Source organism: Indicator indicator, chromosome 15 (assembly GCF_027791375.1).
Source record: "Indicator indicator isolate 239-I01 chromosome 15, UM_Iind_1.1, whole genome shotgun sequence".
Lineage (NCBI taxonomy): Eukaryota > Metazoa > Chordata > Aves > Piciformes > Indicatoridae > Indicator > Indicator indicator.
Genome location: NC_072024.1, coordinates 24678012 through 24697663, shown reverse-complemented (window position 1 = coordinate 24697663; position 19652 = coordinate 24678012). Strand labels below are relative to the sequence as shown.

At 47.0% G+C, this 19652-nt stretch overlaps 1 protein-coding gene across 1 annotated transcript in view; it reads left to right on the top strand.

Moving 5' to 3' along the window:
• WNK2 (WNK lysine deficient protein kinase 2) overlaps nt 1–19652 on the top strand; it is a 133216-nt gene that overhangs the window by 99697 nt on the left and 13867 nt on the right. Inside the window, exons 18-26 of the mRNA XM_054387277.1 lie at nt 167–286; nt 739–1820; nt 3181–3253; nt 5539–5594; nt 5672–6357; nt 9410–9624; nt 11868–12083; nt 12983–13081; nt 18592–18636. Of these exons, the coding sequence (XP_054243252.1) occupies nt 167–286; nt 739–1820; nt 3181–3253; nt 5539–5594; nt 5672–6357; nt 9410–9624; nt 11868–12083; nt 12983–13081; nt 18592–18636 (2592 nt within the window). The remainder of the gene's footprint in view (nt 1–166; nt 287–738; nt 1821–3180; nt 3254–5538; nt 5595–5671; nt 6358–9409; nt 9625–11867; nt 12084–12982; nt 13082–18591; nt 18637–19652) is intronic.

The following is a 19652-nucleotide window of genomic DNA, read 5'->3' as shown; positions in this document are numbered from 1 at the left end:
CTTCTAGAAATGCTGAGAATCAAATTAGGAGCCACTGATTCCATCTTGGCTACTACTGTAGAAGGTGTTTTTTTTCTAAACATGAAAATTAAGACTGGGTTTTGTGAAATGATGTGGAATGAATGGAAACTATAATATTTGGTTTTCTTTTTCTTTTCATCTCTAGTCCTGCATACTGGGAAAAGGTGGTTTATTATATGTCCTGTTGTGGAGAACCCTACTACTGATGCACCAGAATTTTCTCCTCCGGTAACTCAGAGCACACAGCAGCAGTCGGAAGGGCCAGGTATTGACAAACTTGATAGAAAATGTTTCTTTCTCTGAAGGTGCTGTGTCATCTCTTCTCTTCTCACCTGACTTAGTTTTGATTTGAGTTTCACTTCGTTTAGCTGGTGGAAGAAAAAGATTACTGTGGATTTTAAGTGTGTTCCTGGTATTGAACCACACTAGGAATATTTCAGTTTCAGGAAAGTCTGTGTTGTAACTCTGCCTTATGCTATTAGCTGAAGTTGCAGTCACTGCTGCTTTAATATGCAGTGTCTTTGCAGTGAAATTCTTTTGCATAGTCTGCAGTTTTGGGGTCTAATTGAGCTTCTGTGACAGTTATTTTCTGAGTGGAAGCACCAGGGGGTTATGGTAAGCTGTGGTTATCACTGCAGCTGGCCAGGAGGTTCAGCAGGGACTTCCATTCCCTTGTGGCTCAGTGAAAAGTATTCCTGATGTTTGTGTTCTTCCTAGACCTGGAGCAGTCGGATGACCAGCAGGCGAGCTCTGTGGTGACCGACCCGCCCGGTGTCCTGGCTGCTCAGCAGCTTCCCCTGCCAGCAGGTGTATGTGACAGCCCCATGGGAGCCTCTCCGTCTCTGGCACAAGCTCCCGCTGCAGCATCTTCCGCCGGCTTACCGAGCCAGGTGGAGTTCCCAGCTCCGGCACTCCCGGGATGCGCTCCTAACGCGCAGGAGCAGGCGGCCGCGGGCGGCGCCCGGGCGGAGCATTCTCCGCTGGCGGCGGCGCTTCCCGCCCCGCCGGGCGCCCCCCGCGCTGCCGTGCCGGAGGAGCCTTGCGCCGCTCCTCCCGCTCCTCAGCGGCCGCCGGCCGATGAGGCCAGCTGCGTCCCCGAGGTGGAGATCGCGTGTTGCAGCGTCGGGCCGCACCAGGCAGCGCCGCCGGCTCCTGCGCCGGAGCCCTGCCCTCTCCCCGCGCTCCCGGACGCCGTGGTGCTGGAGCGGCAGCCCGCGGCGCAGGGCCCTCACCTGCTGGAGGCCGGCCCGCCGGGCGCGGTGCAGCACCCCTTCCTCAGCCAGCCCTTCCCCGCGGCCGCCGTGCCCGCCGTGCCCGAGCCCCGTGCTCCGGCAGGCTCTCAGCTCCAGAGCCCTACGCAGGTGCCGGCGGCCGCCCCCCAGCAGCAGGCGATGCTGCCCCAGGCGCAGCCCGCAGCCTGCGCAGGGATCGGCCTGCTGCAGCAGCAGCAACAGCAGCAGCCCAGCACTGCCGAGTCCGACGGAGAGGGGCCACCCAGGGTGGACTTCGTCGACAACACGATAAAAAGCCTTGATGAGAAATTGCGCAATTTACTTTACCAGGAATACGTTCCTACTTCTTCTGCATCAGCAGGCACTCCAGACACCTCTGTCCCGTTAGAACAGGGCGACAGTGAGTTTCACTTGCCGCCTTTTCCTGAAGACCAAGTTCCCACGTTGGCGTTGGAGTTGAGAGAAGCAGGCCATAGTGTTGCAGATACCAGCCAGGAGGTGAAGGCTGCTGCCGAGGCCCAGCCGGCGCCACTCATACCATCCGAGATCTCACCCCACCCAGCACTGGTTAGTCCAGCAGCGACCCTGCCCCTTGTACCCCCAACCCCAGCTGCAGGGACAGCATCAAAGCAGAGCTCGGAACCATCGAGCCTGTGGTAGGACACATAGATCCCTTGCTTCTCTAAACATTCTCTCTTTCTGCTCCTATTAACCTTTTGTCTGTTGACTGCTTTCCAACCTGCAAGTCCTCTATAACTGCTACTGTCAGATGCGCTCTGACTCATTTCACATAAATGCTTCTTAGTGAAAGCCAAACCTTGCCTTTGGGTTTCAAGGGGGTACAGTATCTCACATCGTTCTCCTCCTCTTGCGGTCCTTTTCCTAAAGCAGGCAGAAATGTGATCATTTATTTGTAGTTTCAGAGTGTGAAATAGATGAGGGCTGTAGTGGTTGGAGTTCTGTGGAGACAAGCGTGCTTCAACAGAACAATTTTTTCACAATCAATTAATGGCAGTGATTAGAATCCCAGCCTGAATGACACCAACACTTCAGGAGCCTTTGCTTTCTTCAAGTGCTGCAGCTGAAGGAAGGCACTCTGTAGGGAGAAGCTTGCTCTGCTTCCAGTAATGATTTCTTTTGTCTTCCTCTGAGCTTGGCAGAGCAAGACTTCCCTGGGAAGCCTCTAAGGAAAGCTGGAGCAGGTGGTCTGGGTCGTTATCTACTCCATGTCTCGATTGTGCACCTGTGTTGCATTCTTTCAGATAAAATCCCGAGTTTATGACACTCGACAGATTTGCAGCATTTTCTGCTAGAAGATCAGCGTATATGTTACTTGGAAAGTAGCATTTCTGGAGATAATTGCAGCACCACTAGCAAGGATGAGGCTGTTCCGGGTAGTGTCAGCTGGATGAACTGTACCAACTGCTTGAAAGATGCTGTGTGTTACAGGAGACGGCGGCACTTGAGTAACTCTTGAGAGCATGTTGTGTGCAAGGATAAATGACTCTGCAGCAGAGGAAATGCACTCTGTGTGAAAGGTGTTATGTCTGTCTTTGCCCTGTGAAAATCTGTGCCAATAAGAAAGGAGAGACACAGAATTTCTGCAGACAGAGATCCAGATGAAGAACGTACAGCCTGTCTGGAAAAGCAAACCAGAACAACCCCCCAGAATGAACATGCAGATAATCCAGTGCCTGATTTTAGCAGCTTAGGCTGTAGTTCCCTCTGTGACACTGCTTTTTTTCTTCCAAGGGAGGAAAAAAAAATAGAGGAATTGAAGGAAAGGCTAGAAGGCCACCTCCACAGAGCTGTGGTTGTGTTCCACAATAATGTGAGGGCAGAGAGGACGAGAGAGGGAAGGAGGATGTGTTGCCTCTGCTTTGTGCAGGAGACTAAAGTGCTTTTTCTTTTTCCTTTCTGTTGAAAGTTTGAACCGTCAGAGGTCACTGGCATGGGTGCTTGTTCCTCAGAAGCAAGCGGTGGGTCAGCAAGCAGAAAAGGTAATGCTCTTTTCAGTGATGAATGGCAATGATGGATGTCCTAGAGCCTGGTCCTCCTCTCCACTGTTCCCTCTGGTCAGCTGCAGGGCACTGCCCAGCACAAGGCTGTTCTGATCCTGTTTGCAATATAACAAATATGAAACACCTCACTTCTGTCCAGCCTCCTAGAACAAAGCTGCCTCACAGGTGGACCTATTTTGAACCATCAGTACATACCACATGTCTGTGCTGGAGGTATGGAGTATGTGCACAGGAGGCTGCCTTCCCAATCAGAAATTTCCAGTGCCTTTAAAAGGTCCAAACAGAAAATCCCTCAGATTTCCTGGATTTCATCAGCACACAGTGACAAAAATAACGTGGTTGAGGAGAGTCCCTCTGGGGGAAGCCTGCAAGATGTTCACAGAATCACAGAACATTAGGGGCTGGAAGGGACCTCGAAAGCGCATCCAGTCCAACCCCCTTGCCAGAGCAGGGTCACCTAGAGCAGATTGTACAGGAACACATCCAGGTGGGTTTTGAATCTCTCTAGAGAGGGAGACTCAACAACCCCCCTGGGCAGCCTGTTCCAGTGTTCTCTCACCCTCATGGTGAAAAAATTCTTCCTCCTGTTTCCATGGCACTTCCTCTGCCTCAGCTTCCACCACTGCCCCTTGTGCTGGCATTGGGCATCACCCAGCAGAGCCTGGCTCCAGCCTCTGGGCACTCACCCTGCACATCTTTATCACCTGCAATGAGGTCAGCTCTCAGGCTTCTCCTCTCCAAGCTACAGAGCCCTCAGCTCCCTCAGGCTCTCCTCATAAGGAACATGTTCCACTCCCCTAATCATTCAAGAAGTCCCACATAGAACTAGTAAAGAGCACTTCTCTTGAGGCACTCCTAGTTGCTGGAGCATTTTCTGGAATTAACGTAGCAGGAGCCATAATAAGAATTAGCACTCCCCATTTACCTTTCTTGGAAGTCTGGGAAGTTTTAGTGGCTGGGGATCTCAAAACTGCTCCTGCTGTCATGGATGGGCTTGAAGAGGACTTGTATATTCTTTGGAGATTGTTGTGGCAAAGCTGGCTACCAGGTTTGTGTGCCAAGAAGAATCGTTCTTGTCCTGGTGGGCACAGACTGTGCAGTGCTTTGAGGTCGGTGTGAGAGGGGAGAGCTTTGGGTAGCCTGCATTCGCCTGTCTCACTGCAGATGAGAATGTGCAGGTGGAACGCAGCACCCTCTAGTAAAATGAGCGTACCTTAGTTACCACCAAGCAGTAAGGCATTTCACCAATTCAGAACTGATTTCTGCCTTCTGTTCACTCTGTGCAGTGTGCCACAAGAAGGCAGCTTTCTGGAAAGCTTTGCCGTTAGTGGTTTGGCTTTAAACCCAGTCTTCAGGGTGTGAAATGATCAAGTCTTGCTTACTGCCGCTACCTTTTCTCTTCTCATGTGCTTCTGTGATCCAAGTGGCCATCTTTTGAGCTTAGAATTTCCCCTTTCAGCACTGTACATTTAACATCATTTTGGGCACTTTGAATTGTTGGTGTCACTGTCGAACAAAGGGTGTGCAATACCAGTCCCTGCATTGTCCCCTGCAGCACTTTGTACCTAAGAATAGCTGAAGAGATTTACTTTTTCAAGACAAGTAGTGCAGACCTCGTGTACCATACAGGTTTCATTCTTCTTACACATTTCTCCTTAGAAATTTTCGATTCTGTAATGAAATTCCCCAAATCAGTAGATTGAAGAGACTGCCTGCCTGCCTGCCTGCACGCATTTTGTATTGTCATCGGTACTGCCTTCTGTATTCATGATAGGACAGGGTGGAATGGCCTCCAGTTGCTACCCTAAGTGATCCTGCTTTGGCAGGGGGGTTGGACTCCATGATCTCTTCAGGTCCCTTCCAACCTTTTAATAAGATACTGTGATACTGCTCCAGGCAAGGTTTAGGTTGGACATGAGGAGCAATTTCTTCCCCAAGAGGGTTGTCAGGCCCTGAATCAAGCTGCCCAGGGCAGTGGTGAAGTACCCATCCCTGGAAAGACTTAAAGCCAAATAGGTGTGGTGCTGAGGGTTTAGCAGTGACCTGGTGGTGCTGGGTTAATGGTTGGACTTGTTGAGCTTAAAGGTGTCTCCCAAGCAGAGTGATTCTAAGATTGTAGATCCTGTATTACAGAGACTGGCTATTTAAATTATGCTTCAATGCTACTCTTCAGTTTCAGTTTATCACAATAAACATGTTAGCTTTTATTACACTACAGCATTCCAGACATGAATTTTGATTTCTTTTTCCAACTTGTAAACCAGGTTCGGCTGCAAGCATCGCTTCGGCTCCTGCTGCTACAACTAAAGGCCTCCTTCAGGTAATCAGAAACTAGGAGCAGTTTTATGCTTGATTGCTGCAGTTATTTTCAAAACTGATCTCCGTTATTACCTTCAGGTTGCACCTACATCTCCAAGCATAGCTCAACAGATGGGAACTTCTAAAAGGAGCGAGAAGGCAGAGACTGTGACTTTGTCCGCACACGCAGATAATGCAATGCAGACACCTACAGCAGATGGGGTGATAAGTAACCTTCAGAGGGATGCCTCTCTAGACTCTGGTTCCTATGGAAAAGAGGCTGAAACTCATGAGGGCGGAACCCCAGCCAAAACTATTGGCAGGTTTTCAGTGATCAGCACGCAGGATGAGCTGACTTTAACAGCTCCACACTGCTTGCGGTTCTCGGCACCCCCAGATGTCTACTTGGACGAGCTGCCCTCCAGCCCCGATCTGAAGACAGCCGTCCGGAGGGTGCAGACAGCTTCCTCTGTGGACGTCCTCTGCGACCAGGCTTCAAGTGACTCTGCCGAGGAGCCCTTCTGCCGGCAGCCGGCCGCCGCTGCCCAGCTGTCGCCCCCTAGCGGCAGCGCAGCCACGGACTTGATTAAAAAGGCAGCTGCTTTCCTGCAGAGGTCTGGCAAGGCTAGCTCGGCAGCCCCCGAGCCGCCCGGTGGGCAGGGCGCCAAGATCCCCACCATCAACATCACCTCCTTCCACTCCCAGTCATCCTACATGAGCAGCGACAATGACTCGGAGTTTGAGGACGCAGACATGAAGAAGGAACTGCAGAACCTGAGAGAGAAGTACGTCAGGTTTGCCAGCGGTGCTGGGGGGGCTGCTGCTGGGGCCTGGGCGGCATCTCCACACACAATGATGGTGTAGTTGAAACTTTACCTGGAGTCCAAAAGCCCAAATGGAACAAATTCAGATTGCTTCCCCTCTCCCTATTTTCCTGGTAAGGTAAAAGCAATCTAGGCAGGAGAAAGTAGAGGTAAAAATCACGAAAGAAATGGTCTGGAATCGGTTTGGAAGTAAAAAGGTATTTTTTTCAACAAAATACATATAGCATTTGAGTAACAGGGAAAGTTACAAAGGTATAAGGAAAAGGGTAAATAGAAAAATACACAAAACCAGGCCCAGCTGTCATTGGAGTCCCTGGATGCAAATGGATTCAGTTCTTTAGACGTGCAGAGGCAGCATGGAAGTAGGCCTGGCCACGTGGTGACTGCAGGAAGCAGGAGAGCTGCAGAGATGGTCTGTTGAGCAGACGATGTGTAGGGGAAAGAGAGTGATCCAAGAAAATGGCTGCCCTTAAATAGGCTTTGCTGGACAGGAAGGGGTAGTAGAATAAATGTTTGACCCAGGGGACTCCTTGTGGGGGGAGAACTGAATCTCTGTCCACCTTGATCAGGTTTCTTTTGTCCACCTGGGGCTGGGTTCTTTTCATCCCCCTCCAGGATGGGTGTAACCTGGCACAGATCAGCACATGGGTGGTTTTCTGAGCTGGAATGAGTAAAGTGCTTCTGCGCAAAGCAGGCATCGTCAGGATGTTTTCCCCTGTCATGCCCCATCCTTTTATGTGTCACTTTGTCAATTCCATCTAGAAGAACAACGCAATAACAACATTGTGACCCCCCCCAAACATTCCTGCTGCCATGTCCAGTTTCCTTACTGAATAGCCACGTTGCTATGGTAGCAAGCAGTGGCACCCACAGTGTTTGTGAGAAGAGGTTTCTGTGTGGACACTACTTAAAATGGCATAGAATAATCTGCCTGGCTGCATGGACAGCTGCTGCAGTGCTCTCTTCACACCCTTCTCTGCAAGGCTGCCTTAGACTATCAGGTCTACAGACCCACCCCTATTCCCAGACGCTTACGGTAGATAAGCTACTGTCTAAGCTAGTATTGCATGAGATTTAACAAGGCCAAGGGCCGGGTCCTGCACTTGGGTCACAACAACCCCATGAACACTCCAGGCTTGTGTACAAGATTGGCTAGCAACTGCTCAGGAGGGATGTGGATCAGCCACCAGCTGAATTGGAACCAGTGTGTGCTCAGGTGGCCAAGAAAGTCAACAGCAGCCTGGCCTGGATCAGCAATAGTGTGGCCAGCAGAAGCAGGGCAGTGATTGTCCCCCTGTACTGGGCACTGGTGAGGCCACACCTTGGGTACTGGATTCAGTTTTGGGGCCCTTGCTACAAAGACCTTGAGTTGCTGGAGCAGGTCCAGAGAAGGGCAGTGAAACTGGGGAAGGGTCTGGAGAAACAGGGCTTCTAGGGGAACTGGTGGTGTTTAGCCTGGGGAAAGCCTGACAGGGAGGTTGGAGTGAGGTGGGAGTTGGTCTCTTCTCCCTACAAACAAGTGATAGGACGAGAGGAAACAGCCTCAAGTTGCCCCAGGGGAGGTGTAGGTTGGACATCAGAAGAAACTTCTTGACTGAAAGGGTTCTCACACTGGCACAGGCTGCCCTTAGAGATGGTTGAATGCCCATCCCTGGAGGTGTTTCAGAGATGCAGATGTGGTGCTGAGGGCCATGGTTTAGCCCCAGCCCTGGCAGGGTTAGAGAATGGTTGGATCCAATGACCTTAAAGGGCTTTCCCAGCTGAAACAGTTCTGAGATTCTGCCTGTTAGGCAGGTCAGACCCTCATTTTGCCTCAATCAGATCTCTCGTGGAGGCATCAGCACAGCCTTGGCAGGAAGCTGGGTGAGCCTGGCAGGAGTCTATGTGTCCCCAGTCCTGAGAGGTGGCTTCTTTACCTTCAAGCATTTGTGGCAGCTGAAGGGTAAACACCAGCATTGGATGTGGCTTAACTATAGCACTGGGAGCTGTGTAATGGTTTTACTGAGCACAGGTGGTGCAGCCTTTTCAAACATAACTGCATGAACACAAAACCTTTGCCCTGACTTGATGGCATCATCTATGAGGTAATGTGCTGGTTTGAGGCCAGACAGATCCTCTCTTGCCCTGAGAGGGACAAAAGAATGACACTCACACAAATGGATTGGAGAGTGATGGAAAGTTTAAATGGAAAAGCAATTGGTGAAACTACAAAAACTGCAAAGCATAGTGACAAGAACATCCCAAAGCATAGAGTCCCTTACGTAACACCCACAGGCTTTCTAATTCTTCCCTTCTCCCACCTGAGGGTATACCCAAAACCCCCAGGGCTCTTTCCTCCCCCTCCCACTGCTAGGCTAGTCTCAGGCTGGCCAGATCTGAGACTGCCCCCCTTCCATTCTCCTCCTGGCATTAGGCCTAGACAGACCTAAGAGGCCTTGGGATAATCCCTCACCGTTACCCGATAGGGAGCAGAGAGGGAAGAAAGAGAGAGAGAATGACTTTGCAGATGGATTGATAGGGCAGGATTTCTGGGTAGAAATACGCTGTTTCCTGTGTCCACCTGATTGGGTTGGACACTGGGGACACCAGAGGTGTAGCTTATGTGGCAGTAACAGGAGGCACCCAGCCTGAACTGTCACAGGTAATGACTCATGTGCTAATGGCAGCTTTATGGGAAACACTTCTGCTTTTCTTCACATTAAACCTCAGACTGATGCACGTGCCACTGGTTTGCAGAGAGGAATTCTGCAGTAGTTTGGAGTTGCAGTCAGATCTCTTGTCAAAATCAGGATTCTGTCTTAAAAATGAGTACTTGAGACGTCAGTCACCACATTTGCTAAGTATATTGGTACAACTTCATGAGCTTTTGGGGGAGCGTTTGATTATTTGGTAACCAAAGACTCTTTTCTTTCTTTTAAAACCAAAGACTCTTTTAAAGTCTCTTTTTTTTATAACATGATGTGATGCTTTATCAAATACATCACCTGCAGAATGCTTTGGATTTTGTGTCTAGGCATATGAAGGAAATTGCTGAGCTTCAGACTCAGCAGAAGAACGAGATCGAGGCGCTGTACATTCGGCTGGGGAAGCCTCTTCCTCCCAACCTGGGCTTCCTGCACTCCGCCCCGCCGAGCGGCCGGCGCCGAAGAACCAGCAAAAATAAGTTGAAAGGTGGAAAACTGTTAAACCCTCTGGTCCAGCAGCTCAGGAGTGGAACATCAAGCACAAGTAGGTACACTGGGCTGCTTTCTGTCCTCCTGTCGCTTGTGTCAGTTGTGGTTGTGCTGTGTAGCAGCAGGGAGTGCTGGGAAGGCTCTGGGTTTGTATCAGGTTTGATATCCTGGGTTTGTATCAGGTTTGCCTACTGCAAACTGGCTTTGAAGTGGCACAGGCACGCTGCAGCTGCCCAGTGCTGAACCATCCATACCTCATCTGCAGCAGTTACAGTGCCTGGCAGACAAATAAGGTTCCACTTCGGTTTGGAATACAGCCTGCTTGCATTTTCTCATCCTTTCTCCCAGTGCAATTCATTGGTGTTTGTATTCACTTCTGAGGTGTTGCTATCCTCTATTGATTAGGTGCTGTATCTTCTTGTTGTTCTTTATGTTTTCCTACAAGATGCCATATAAATAAGATTGGATTGCATTTGCTCCCCCAAAGGATGGGAGGTAAAAACAGTTACAAAGCTCTGATGGATGCTTTGGCTAGCTGAAGTGGTTTGGGATTGTTTAGACCCCAGTGCAGTCTTTGGAAAATATAAAGATATAATCCAATTGGGAATGTTGATGTATCTCAGTAACTATTTCTTCAGCAAAATGTGGAGTAGAATATGAATATTTTGCCTTCCACTTAGTTGCTGCTGGTTTCCAGGGGAGCAGCAGCGATTCCAGCACTAACCCTGTCTTTCAAACCTAGTAGCTGGTTTGCTAAGTCACTGCATCATAGGCCCACTTTGAATTTCCTTGCATCAATCTTAATTATAGACAAAGTGTTTGGGAAGGTTTTGCTTTTAATTAGGGGTTTCAGCTGAGATAGGAAAGGCAGAGATTCAGAGGCAAGATATTCAGTAACTGAAGCGATGGATGTGTTCTACTCTTGAGCTTGGCTGATGTGAACAGGCTTTACCTGCTTTCATGTGATGAGTTATCTGCATGTCTCATCCTCGCTCTGTTCATTTCCCAGTTTGTTCCTGGCTTCTCCCTGGCCATTTTCCCCTCGATCTATGCACAAACCCCACATCTGTCTGCAGTCACGGATGTTGGCTCGTACCAGTGTGCTACCCTCATCCAAAGAATTTAAGTTTATTTATGCATATGTCCCAATTCTTCCCCCCTCTTCTCCCCCTTTTTTTTTTAATTTGCTTGCCACCTTCAGTTAGAGAGCAGAAATCTGCTCAGCAGGCAGACTGCCACTTTGGTGCACACTTGCTTTCATTTCTTCTGTGGTATTGTCTATTTTTTGAGGCACTGTGTAAAATTCATATTATTTTTAACACCTGTATTTATGCCTGAGTCTTCTCAACCTTGACTGTGTAGATTCCTGATGGTTTGGCCTCCCTAGGTCCTTTCTCAGGGATCAAAGGCAGGCAGTTTCTGATACAATTGCTGGTGTGATTATCATTTCCACTTTTAGCTACTTTTGCTGATAAATCTGTGTAACAAATGCTTCCAAAAGGTATGCCGGTGATAAAGCCTCTTCACCTGAGACAGCTGTGCAGATAGATCTGTAGATACAGATATTTGTATACAGACCTGGATCTATATATAGATAGCTATAAATAAAATGTTCCTCATGTCTTTGCAGCAGCTTTTTGTTTCTCTCCATTTGCTTGCTTTCACCTTTCATGTTGAGAGCAAACCTACGTGTTCTGTTCAGTCACTCTGTGCCTCCCTCCTACTCAAGCATTTCTGCACCCCTCACACTTTATTTCAGCAGTGCTCCATGCATGTGAGCTCCTAACTCCAGCCTCTCTGGAAATGCAGAATAAGAAACTGCAAAAACCACAGAGTCACAGAAGAGTAGGGGTTGGAAGGGACCTCTGGAGAACATCTAGTCCAAAAATCAAACCTACTCCATAAGCTTCTTGGAGAAAGGAGATCAGCCTGTGCAGCTGATTTGAGGTGCAGGCTGTCTGTGGAGTCTGTGCTTTGTTCAGTGCTGCAGAGCTGCAGGCTGCTGCTCCTCTGGCTGCCACAGCAACTACTGTTTGGAGGCAGGCACTTGGACTCCCTTGTGCTCACTTGTGCTCACTTGCGCTCACTTGGACTCACTTGCGCTCACTTGGACTCACTTGTGCTCACTTGGACTCACTTGTGCTCACTTGGACTCACTTGCGCTCACTTGCGCTCACTTGCGCTCACTTGGGCTCACTTGTGCTCACTTGGACTCACTTGTGCTCACTTGGACTCACTTGGACTCACTGGTTTTCTAGCTTCTGCCATTGCATGCCTGTTGTTTATTTGCTCTTGCAGGTAATCTCTCAGACTCTAAAGACTCACCCCAGAAAGAAACAGCTAAAGCTCAGCCTGGATCTCCCGAAGCCGCAGCAGTAGCGTCCCCTGCCTCGGCCAGCTTCGGGAAGGCTGTGCAGACACAGCAGCCCTGCTCTGTCAAAGCCTCCTTGTCTTCTGACATCTGCTCCGGCCTAGGCCCCGAGGGAGGTGACATGAACGCAAGCTCTGGCCAAGGTGATTTTTTTCCTACCAGCTGTTGGAGAAGTCTTCCAGCACATGCTGGAATTAGCTCGCTTCCCCTGTGCTTGAACTTCTTAGGAGTGCATTTCACTTCTAGTGATGTAGGAGCCTTTGACAATCCAAATTACTGCCTTGTCTTTAAAGAGATCCTTGCGGTGTTGTCAGAAGAACAAAAGTAAATTATCTTAGCAAGTGTTGAGTCAGCACCCAAGAAGGGATGCTAATTGGTAGGAGGGAAAGACCTTTTACTTTTCCCAGCAGTGGCTTTATACTAAAACCTCCTCAGGAGTCTGCCTGAGATTTCTGAGGGGAAAAAAAATGGAGGGATAGTGGATTGTGTCCTGTACTGCATTTGGACCTTGCTTTCTAGCCCCATGCTACTGGCAGACCCAGAGTTCCTCACTATAAACTACCAAACCATCCTGGGCTGGGGGAGAGAAAAGCAAAAAAAAAAAGAACCCCCCCGAAGGAGCAAGTCCTGTTTCCTTTATCTAAGGAGTTAACTCTGTGTAGGATTTGGGAGTCCCAGCCAAATGGCTGTAGATTGGCTGTATTCCCCAGTCCCAACCTCTGGTGCCTCTGTGTATTGCACAGCTCCATAGGCTTTGACTGATCTTGTTGCCATGCATAGTGGAAGTTACAAGAATGATTAAAATACCTTCCTCTCATTGCACATCCTGCCAAACTAATCTGCAAAATACCTATCTGTTCTCTTCTGCTGTTATTACATCCTTTGTGTAAGGTCAATGAACTTACTCCTCTTGGCAAAGTTAAAATGGAGGTGTGGATGTTTAACTGACAAAGCTGATATGACTGATGGTATAGGACATCTGATCACAGCTACTTGTACTTTATAAGTGTCTTTGTTTTCTTCCCTTTATATTCATTTGCAGGCTGGACGGTTTTCCACCAAACGTCTGAGAGAGTGACCTATAAATCTAGTAGCAAACCTCGTACCAGATTCCTCAGTGGACCTGTGTCTTTGTCCATCTGTTTGTATTTGTTCTTTTGTATTTTATCACAGTCCATCTTTCTTTTAGCCCCCCTCCCTTTTCCAATCCCATGTTTTATATATCTCTGATATGTTTGGCAGGATGCCCCTTTTTTCTGAACCATCTTTTCTTTCTTTTTTTCTCTTTCTGTTAAGTAACCCTCATCCCCACACCTGATTTATTATTTCTTTTTCCATACGGAAGCTTTTTTGCACTGCTTTTGGCTCGTGCCTGGGCACCAAAAGCATGTGTGGAAGATCTCATCATTTATTATTATTATTATGATTATTATTATGATTATATAGCCTTATGGTAAATTTTACCCTGGACTTAACCAAAGCATTTGTACTTTGTGCTTTATGTTGAAGTTAACTTTATTTGCGATGTGGCAAATAGACCTTGTCTGCTGTCCCAGCTCCAGCGGCACCAAAACGAAACCCACCCTTCTCTAGACGAATGGTCTCTTTCACACATGTTTGGACTCTGAAGACATGCATGTAGCAAGCTGATACAATACTAGAAGGTCACTGAAGGGTATAACTTCCATCCCAGGGCTGTATTAACACAATATACAGTACTATTTATATCCACTCTATTTTTCTTTGATTTCTTTTTCCCCCCTGCTCTTTGCATGTGGAAATGCTGAGACAACAGTGCTCCAGCTAGTTCTTCCAAAACCTGTCTCCTAGGTGGGGCTTTTCCCCAGGCATCCACTTCAATTACTCCAGCTGAGAGATTTCTCTATGCTCATGAGCAGCAGGGAGATCTGGTTACTCCCAGGGAGAGTACCATCCATTTTTTTGTGTGTGTAAGCTGAGCTGGCTGAAGCACTTTACTCAGCTTATTTTCTTATGACCTTATGTGACCTCAGAGATGAAGTCAATTAGCAGTTCATCAAAGCATAAATCAGTAACAAAAGCTGTATCAGATTTTTCAGCTGATCCTTGGAAATGGATTGCTGGGATCCAAGAATTTTTTTGTGTGTCGAATCATTGTGCACCTGCTATTTTTGTACCATTTTTGTATGACTCCTAAAGTAATTGGCAATTCCACCAAACAATATCAAGCTATGAAACTGAACAATTAGGACTCTTTTTGTACTCAATTATACCTATGCTGCTTTTTAGGCAAACAGATTTTGCTTGTACAATAAAGATATGTTGTGCTGACCAGGTACTATAGGCCACTTATATACAACCTTAGGAAGGCTGAGAGTGTTCTTGAGAAGATGTTTGGTTACCAGACTGTTCATTTGCATTAAGATTGGATCTCCTGTGGGAGTTCTGCATTGCTCAGCATTATCCAAGTGGTACAGACCAAAGGCACGAGACCACTCAAAACACACTGCTCCCAATCTGATGAATAAACAGTATTTTATAAAATCATCTTGATTTTTTTTTTTTTGTCTGAGGGCCCTAGAAGTTCAAGCACTCAGGCTCTTGAAAACTGCTGTTTCTTGCTCGGCGTACTGAATTTTTATCGTGTAAGTTTTTAACCGGTCTTGAAATCCTGAGACAATTTTGCAACCAGGGATTTTTTTTTAACTTTTCTGAGAACTTGGAGGGGGAACTCTCAGTTGACAAATTTTCCCCTTTGGCATGATAAGGGCCACAGTAGTTCCTTCCTCTGCACATGTAATTCCCAGAAGTCTTTTCATTAGTCTTTCACAAAATTGCTATTCAGAGCAATGGGAGATGACAACTAAAACCCAGCACATTAAGAGTATTGGGGTGCATGGATATTGTGAATGAAACCAAGGGAAGATGTAAACCCTTCAAATGGTGAAGCTGCCCAGTGCTTAAAGAACTCAGCATGACTAATTGCTTTCTGTTCTCAGCCCATATGCTCTCTTCTTGGCTTCTTCTGGGCACCGTGTTCAGAGAGGAGATTTGTACTCCCCCGTTTCTGAGTCATGCCAGGAGGTGGACTGATCTGCAGGCACTTAACCTTGACACAGCCATCCAAAGTCGCTGCTGCTTGGTTTCACATCCAGCCTGTCACTCAAGTTGCTAGGCAGTGCTCCACAGCTGAATCACTTGCAGGTTTTGGAGGTTATTTCAGCTGGTTTCCCCAGAGGGTCCAGCTGGTTGGTAGCGTGCTTGTGGAGGGGCTGCATGTGGCCCCATCGTTCCCTAAGGGCAGCTGGGGCTGGCACTGCTGCTGGAAGGGTGTTCACCTGGTGGTTCCATCAAGCTGCCATGACTGTGGGCCACAGGAAAAATAGTGCTTGATGGGGATGTGAATGGCAGCTGGCCTGTGCTTGCATCCCCTCTGCAAGGACCGTGTGGTGATGCAGCACACAGGCAGAGCCATGCATTCAGACTAAGTGCTGAACATCTCACCAGGATAGACAGGTCTTTGAGCAGCCTGGGCTGTGGGAGGTGTCCCTGCCCATGGCAGAGGGCTTGGAACTAAGTGATCTTTAGGGTCCCTTCCAACCCGAACCATTCTGTGGTTCTACGGTCTTTGCTGCACACTTGAGCAGGAGGAGTGAGTGCTTGAGACAGGCAGTGAGGGAGCCCTGCAGAGCTGGGTGTTGCCAGCCCAGTGCAGGCCACTCAGTGCCATGTCCCCAGAGCTCAGGGTCCTGAGTCTATGCCACAAGAGGTGGTTTCCCTGGGATTTGTCATTTGTTTGAGAGCTCTTGGGAAAAGTGGTGCTGGATTTTTTTTTTTTTTTTTGCTGAAGGCAAACCTGCCCTTTGTGGAGCTTGACTCTTCCAGTGAGAGGCCAGAACTCTATCAAGCAGGCAAAGCAGCAGCATGCTGTTAGAGATGGTGAGAGTTTGGCCCAGTGTCTTGCCCTGCTTACAAGAGCCATCAAATGTGAACAAGTTCACTGTGTTATGCAAGATCTGGGTTTGATCCTTAGGTGCCTTAGGTAATGGTTGGACATCGTGATGATCTTAAAGGTCTTTTCCAACTGAAAGGGTTCTATGATTCTGTGTCCAGTATTCACTTTGCTTTTGTACTGTTTGTGGAATAAAGGGTTTTCCTTGGGCTTCAGCATCATTTTAGCCTGAGCTTCTTCCCTAGATTAAATTGCAAGGGGGTCTGAGGGAAGAGTTTGTGCAGCTTGTGAGTGGAATTTTCACCAGCTCCATTTGGCTCAGACTTGTAATCTTGTGTAAAAGTGGCTTCTGCCAGGCTCAGACGTTAATATATTGCATGTGCAGGTGTGATTATGGAAATGGTCTGACAGCTTCTTGCCATTTCATTTTTTACTTTAGCTTTCAGGTTTTCTGGCAGTTGTCACAGTGTGCAGATGGGACAGTGAATCTTTTTTAATGTCCTCTATGATACTTAATTTCTCAGATCAAAAATCTGGAACTGGAGGTAAAACACTCTGCTGAACTTCTGCAGTCTGAGATGAGATCTTAATGGTGATTCATCTCCTTAAGCTTACAGCTATTAAACACCTTGATTGTAGAAGTAATGTGATTAATTAATCTGGTGAACTAGGTTTGCCAAGTGCATTTTTAATTGAATTTGAATTTAACTGTAGTTGTAAGCCCAGGATTGTCAGTCCCTGCTTCGGGCAGTATCTCCACTTAGATGATGTTTCTCATCTCCCAAGCAGCACGCACGAGTGATAGCGCTGGGAGCAAACAGCTCTCCTTGGTGATTAACTCTCCTCTAATACTTCCCTTAAGGCACATGTGGATCTCCCTCTCAGCATTGCTGTTCTCTGGCACTTCCCCAGGAGTGGGTTGGCACCCAGGGTGCACATGAACTTGTGCCTGAGTTTTCAGGAAGCAGAAGGGTTGGTGATGAGGCTTTTTGCCAGGCATTGGAGCGCGTACCCCCCACCCCGTAGTCAGCTGCCCGCTTTTGTTTTTCGCAGGCAATTGCTTTTTGTTTGCATACAAATTGTGCTGAATTCTGCCTGTAGCTGCTGGGGGATAGGTAGGAAAAGAGCATTCCAGTGTTACTGCTGCTCCTGTTCCCATCATGGGAGTTGCTAGCTAACTTTGAGACAGGCAAGGTAAGGTATATCTGAGAGGAAAGAGGGGAAAGCATTTCAACATACGCTGCAGGTGGTCGAGCAGTAAATGTGCCCTGTGTTTGTTCTCTAGGCTTTGAGATGAGAGATTGAACTTGGTCATGCTTGCATAAGACATTACTGTAGTCATGTCCTTCTGATGCTCCTGGACTAGAAACCTCACTAAACTATACGAAATAATAAGAAAATCTTTCAAAGCAATCCTTCTGTCCCTCCTCATGCCACCCATGTCAAAGCACAAACATTTCTTCTCCCTTTTTTTCCTTCCTCTTTTCTTTACTCTCTCTTCCTCAGTCTCTGACTGATGTCTCTCCTTTATCCTTCGAAGACTCATTCAGAGCCTTTGTCACCCCAGACCTGCAATCTCTGAGTTTAAAGCTGCATTTCTGGCACAGTATCATAAACTGTCCAAGCTGGTTTGCTGTAGAGAAAAAGCTCATCCATCCTGTATCTTGCCTGTTGCCCCACATCAACTTTGCTCATGTTTTCAAGTGCTTCTTCACAATAAACTTGCCATGCCCCATGCCAGATACTCATCTCCTCCCATACCATATGATACTCTTCTTACCAAGTCCAAAATACCTTTCAGGAAGCTTGGCACTCACAACAGAAATGGTGCCTGAGTCTGGCAAGATTTCAGAGTTGAGCAGGGGTATGCTTCTGGCACTAATGATCTATCCAACAGAATGTGTAAAGTCAGAGTGGAGGATGGGATGGGAGAATGCTGGGAAAAACACCTGCTTGGCTTACATGAAAGCTCAGCTACTCTGCTGGATTATTTCTCTGCACTTGGACAAGGCATAAGGGGAACTCATTCACAGTTACTGCCAATTGAAGTTCAGAACCTCACATTTAGACACAAATCCTGCTGAGAACATATTTGGAAATAATTGGCCTCAGACCTGCAGAACAATGTATCTTTTTGGACTGGTAAAACAGGACTTGGAGGGTTGTTTTACAGTTTGTCTTTGCAGCCAGACTAGCTTGACCTGTTCCTGAAAGCGTTTTTGGCCTCCTATCACAAACTGAATTGACATCATTTCCTGCATCAATAGAGTAGGAATCAAAACCACCTGTGAGGAAGCCAAGGAATTTGGAAAAACAAAACAAAAAACAAACAAACCAAACCTGAAACAACAACAGAAAACCAAAACAAAACAAAACAAAACAAAAAAAAAAAAAAACCAAAACAAACAAACAAAAAAAACAATAATTAAACCAAACTCACCAAAACTCCCCCCCAAAAACAAATGCATCTTTAAGTGCCAGGCCCTTGCTTTTGGCATGCTATTGTACTTCTCAAAGCTTCTGAATGGCTGCACATTAAGAAAGGTTTGAGCTGTCCAGTGATTTAGACTTCCTTTACTCACCTGAACTGCTGACTTTGTCTGTCCTTTCTTGCATAATAACTAATTTCTGATTGCTTAAAAGTACAGAAGCTTGTCCGTCAGATCTGTTGTGTTCAGTCTTACCTAATTCTGTGTGTCTTGTATTGTTTTACCTTGTAGGGTCCACCTTGAAACGACTATGTCTAGGCAAAGATCACAGTAGTAGTAACTATCCCATTTTTGTTTCTCAGTATTTCCTTCATAGCATGGGATGTTGGTTTTTATTTTTTGCTTATTTTATGATTTTTTTTTTTTTTTACTAAAAGCTAGCTGTTTGGTTAAGTAGAGCTGATGCACTCCTACTGGTATGAAACTAGAGCGTGTAACTGGTGGTACTTTGATGCTAGTGCATGTGCTGTGATGTCTTGGGAACCACGCATGCTGCAAGCCAGTGGTGGTGTTCTGTCTGTGTGAGACTGCACGCATGCGGCCAGGAAACTGGGTCCAGTGTTTTGTCTTTCTGAAATACGCACCTTTAGATGGCTGCAGTTCTCTGCTGGAGGAGTTTAGAGCTTAAAATGACCTCCTTCCTCTTGAGCTGCATGAAACAGTAAACACTAATTGAAGAGCTTTCCTGTCAAAATGCTGATTGTTTTTGTTTCTCTCACTGGTCCCTTTCCCCCGAGCAAAAGAATAGGAATTGAGCATTATCCACTGAGAAGTTATGTTACAGGTTGAATGCATGATCATTTAAAGGTTATTCCTGTGTTTTGTAGAACCATAGGACTAATTAGGTGACTTGGTTTCATTGACTGGTAACTGATTAACAGAAAAAGCAGAAGACTGAATATTCATGTTTACTTATCATTTTGCTGCAGCTGTATGAACCTTTTGCTTGGAGAGATGGTCTTCATTTCAAATCTTTAGCTCTATCAAATGACTTAGCTGAAAAGTTAACTTTCCCTTTTCTGCTGAGGTCAAATTCAGGCACCTTCAAGCTACTGTTCCCTGCTGGTCTTGCTGTGTCACACTTGTAGTTATCAACACATAAAAAGGACAGATTTTTCCCCCCCTCCCTAGTTCTTCTAGAAATAAGCGAACACATGAAATTAAATCTGTCAATCCTCTTCCTGTCTGCTTTTATCTATACCAAAAGTTCTGTATCTTTATTTTTGTCTCCAAAACTGACCTACCCACTCGTGTCCTCCTTTCCCCTCTTTCTTCTGCACATTCATAGTCAT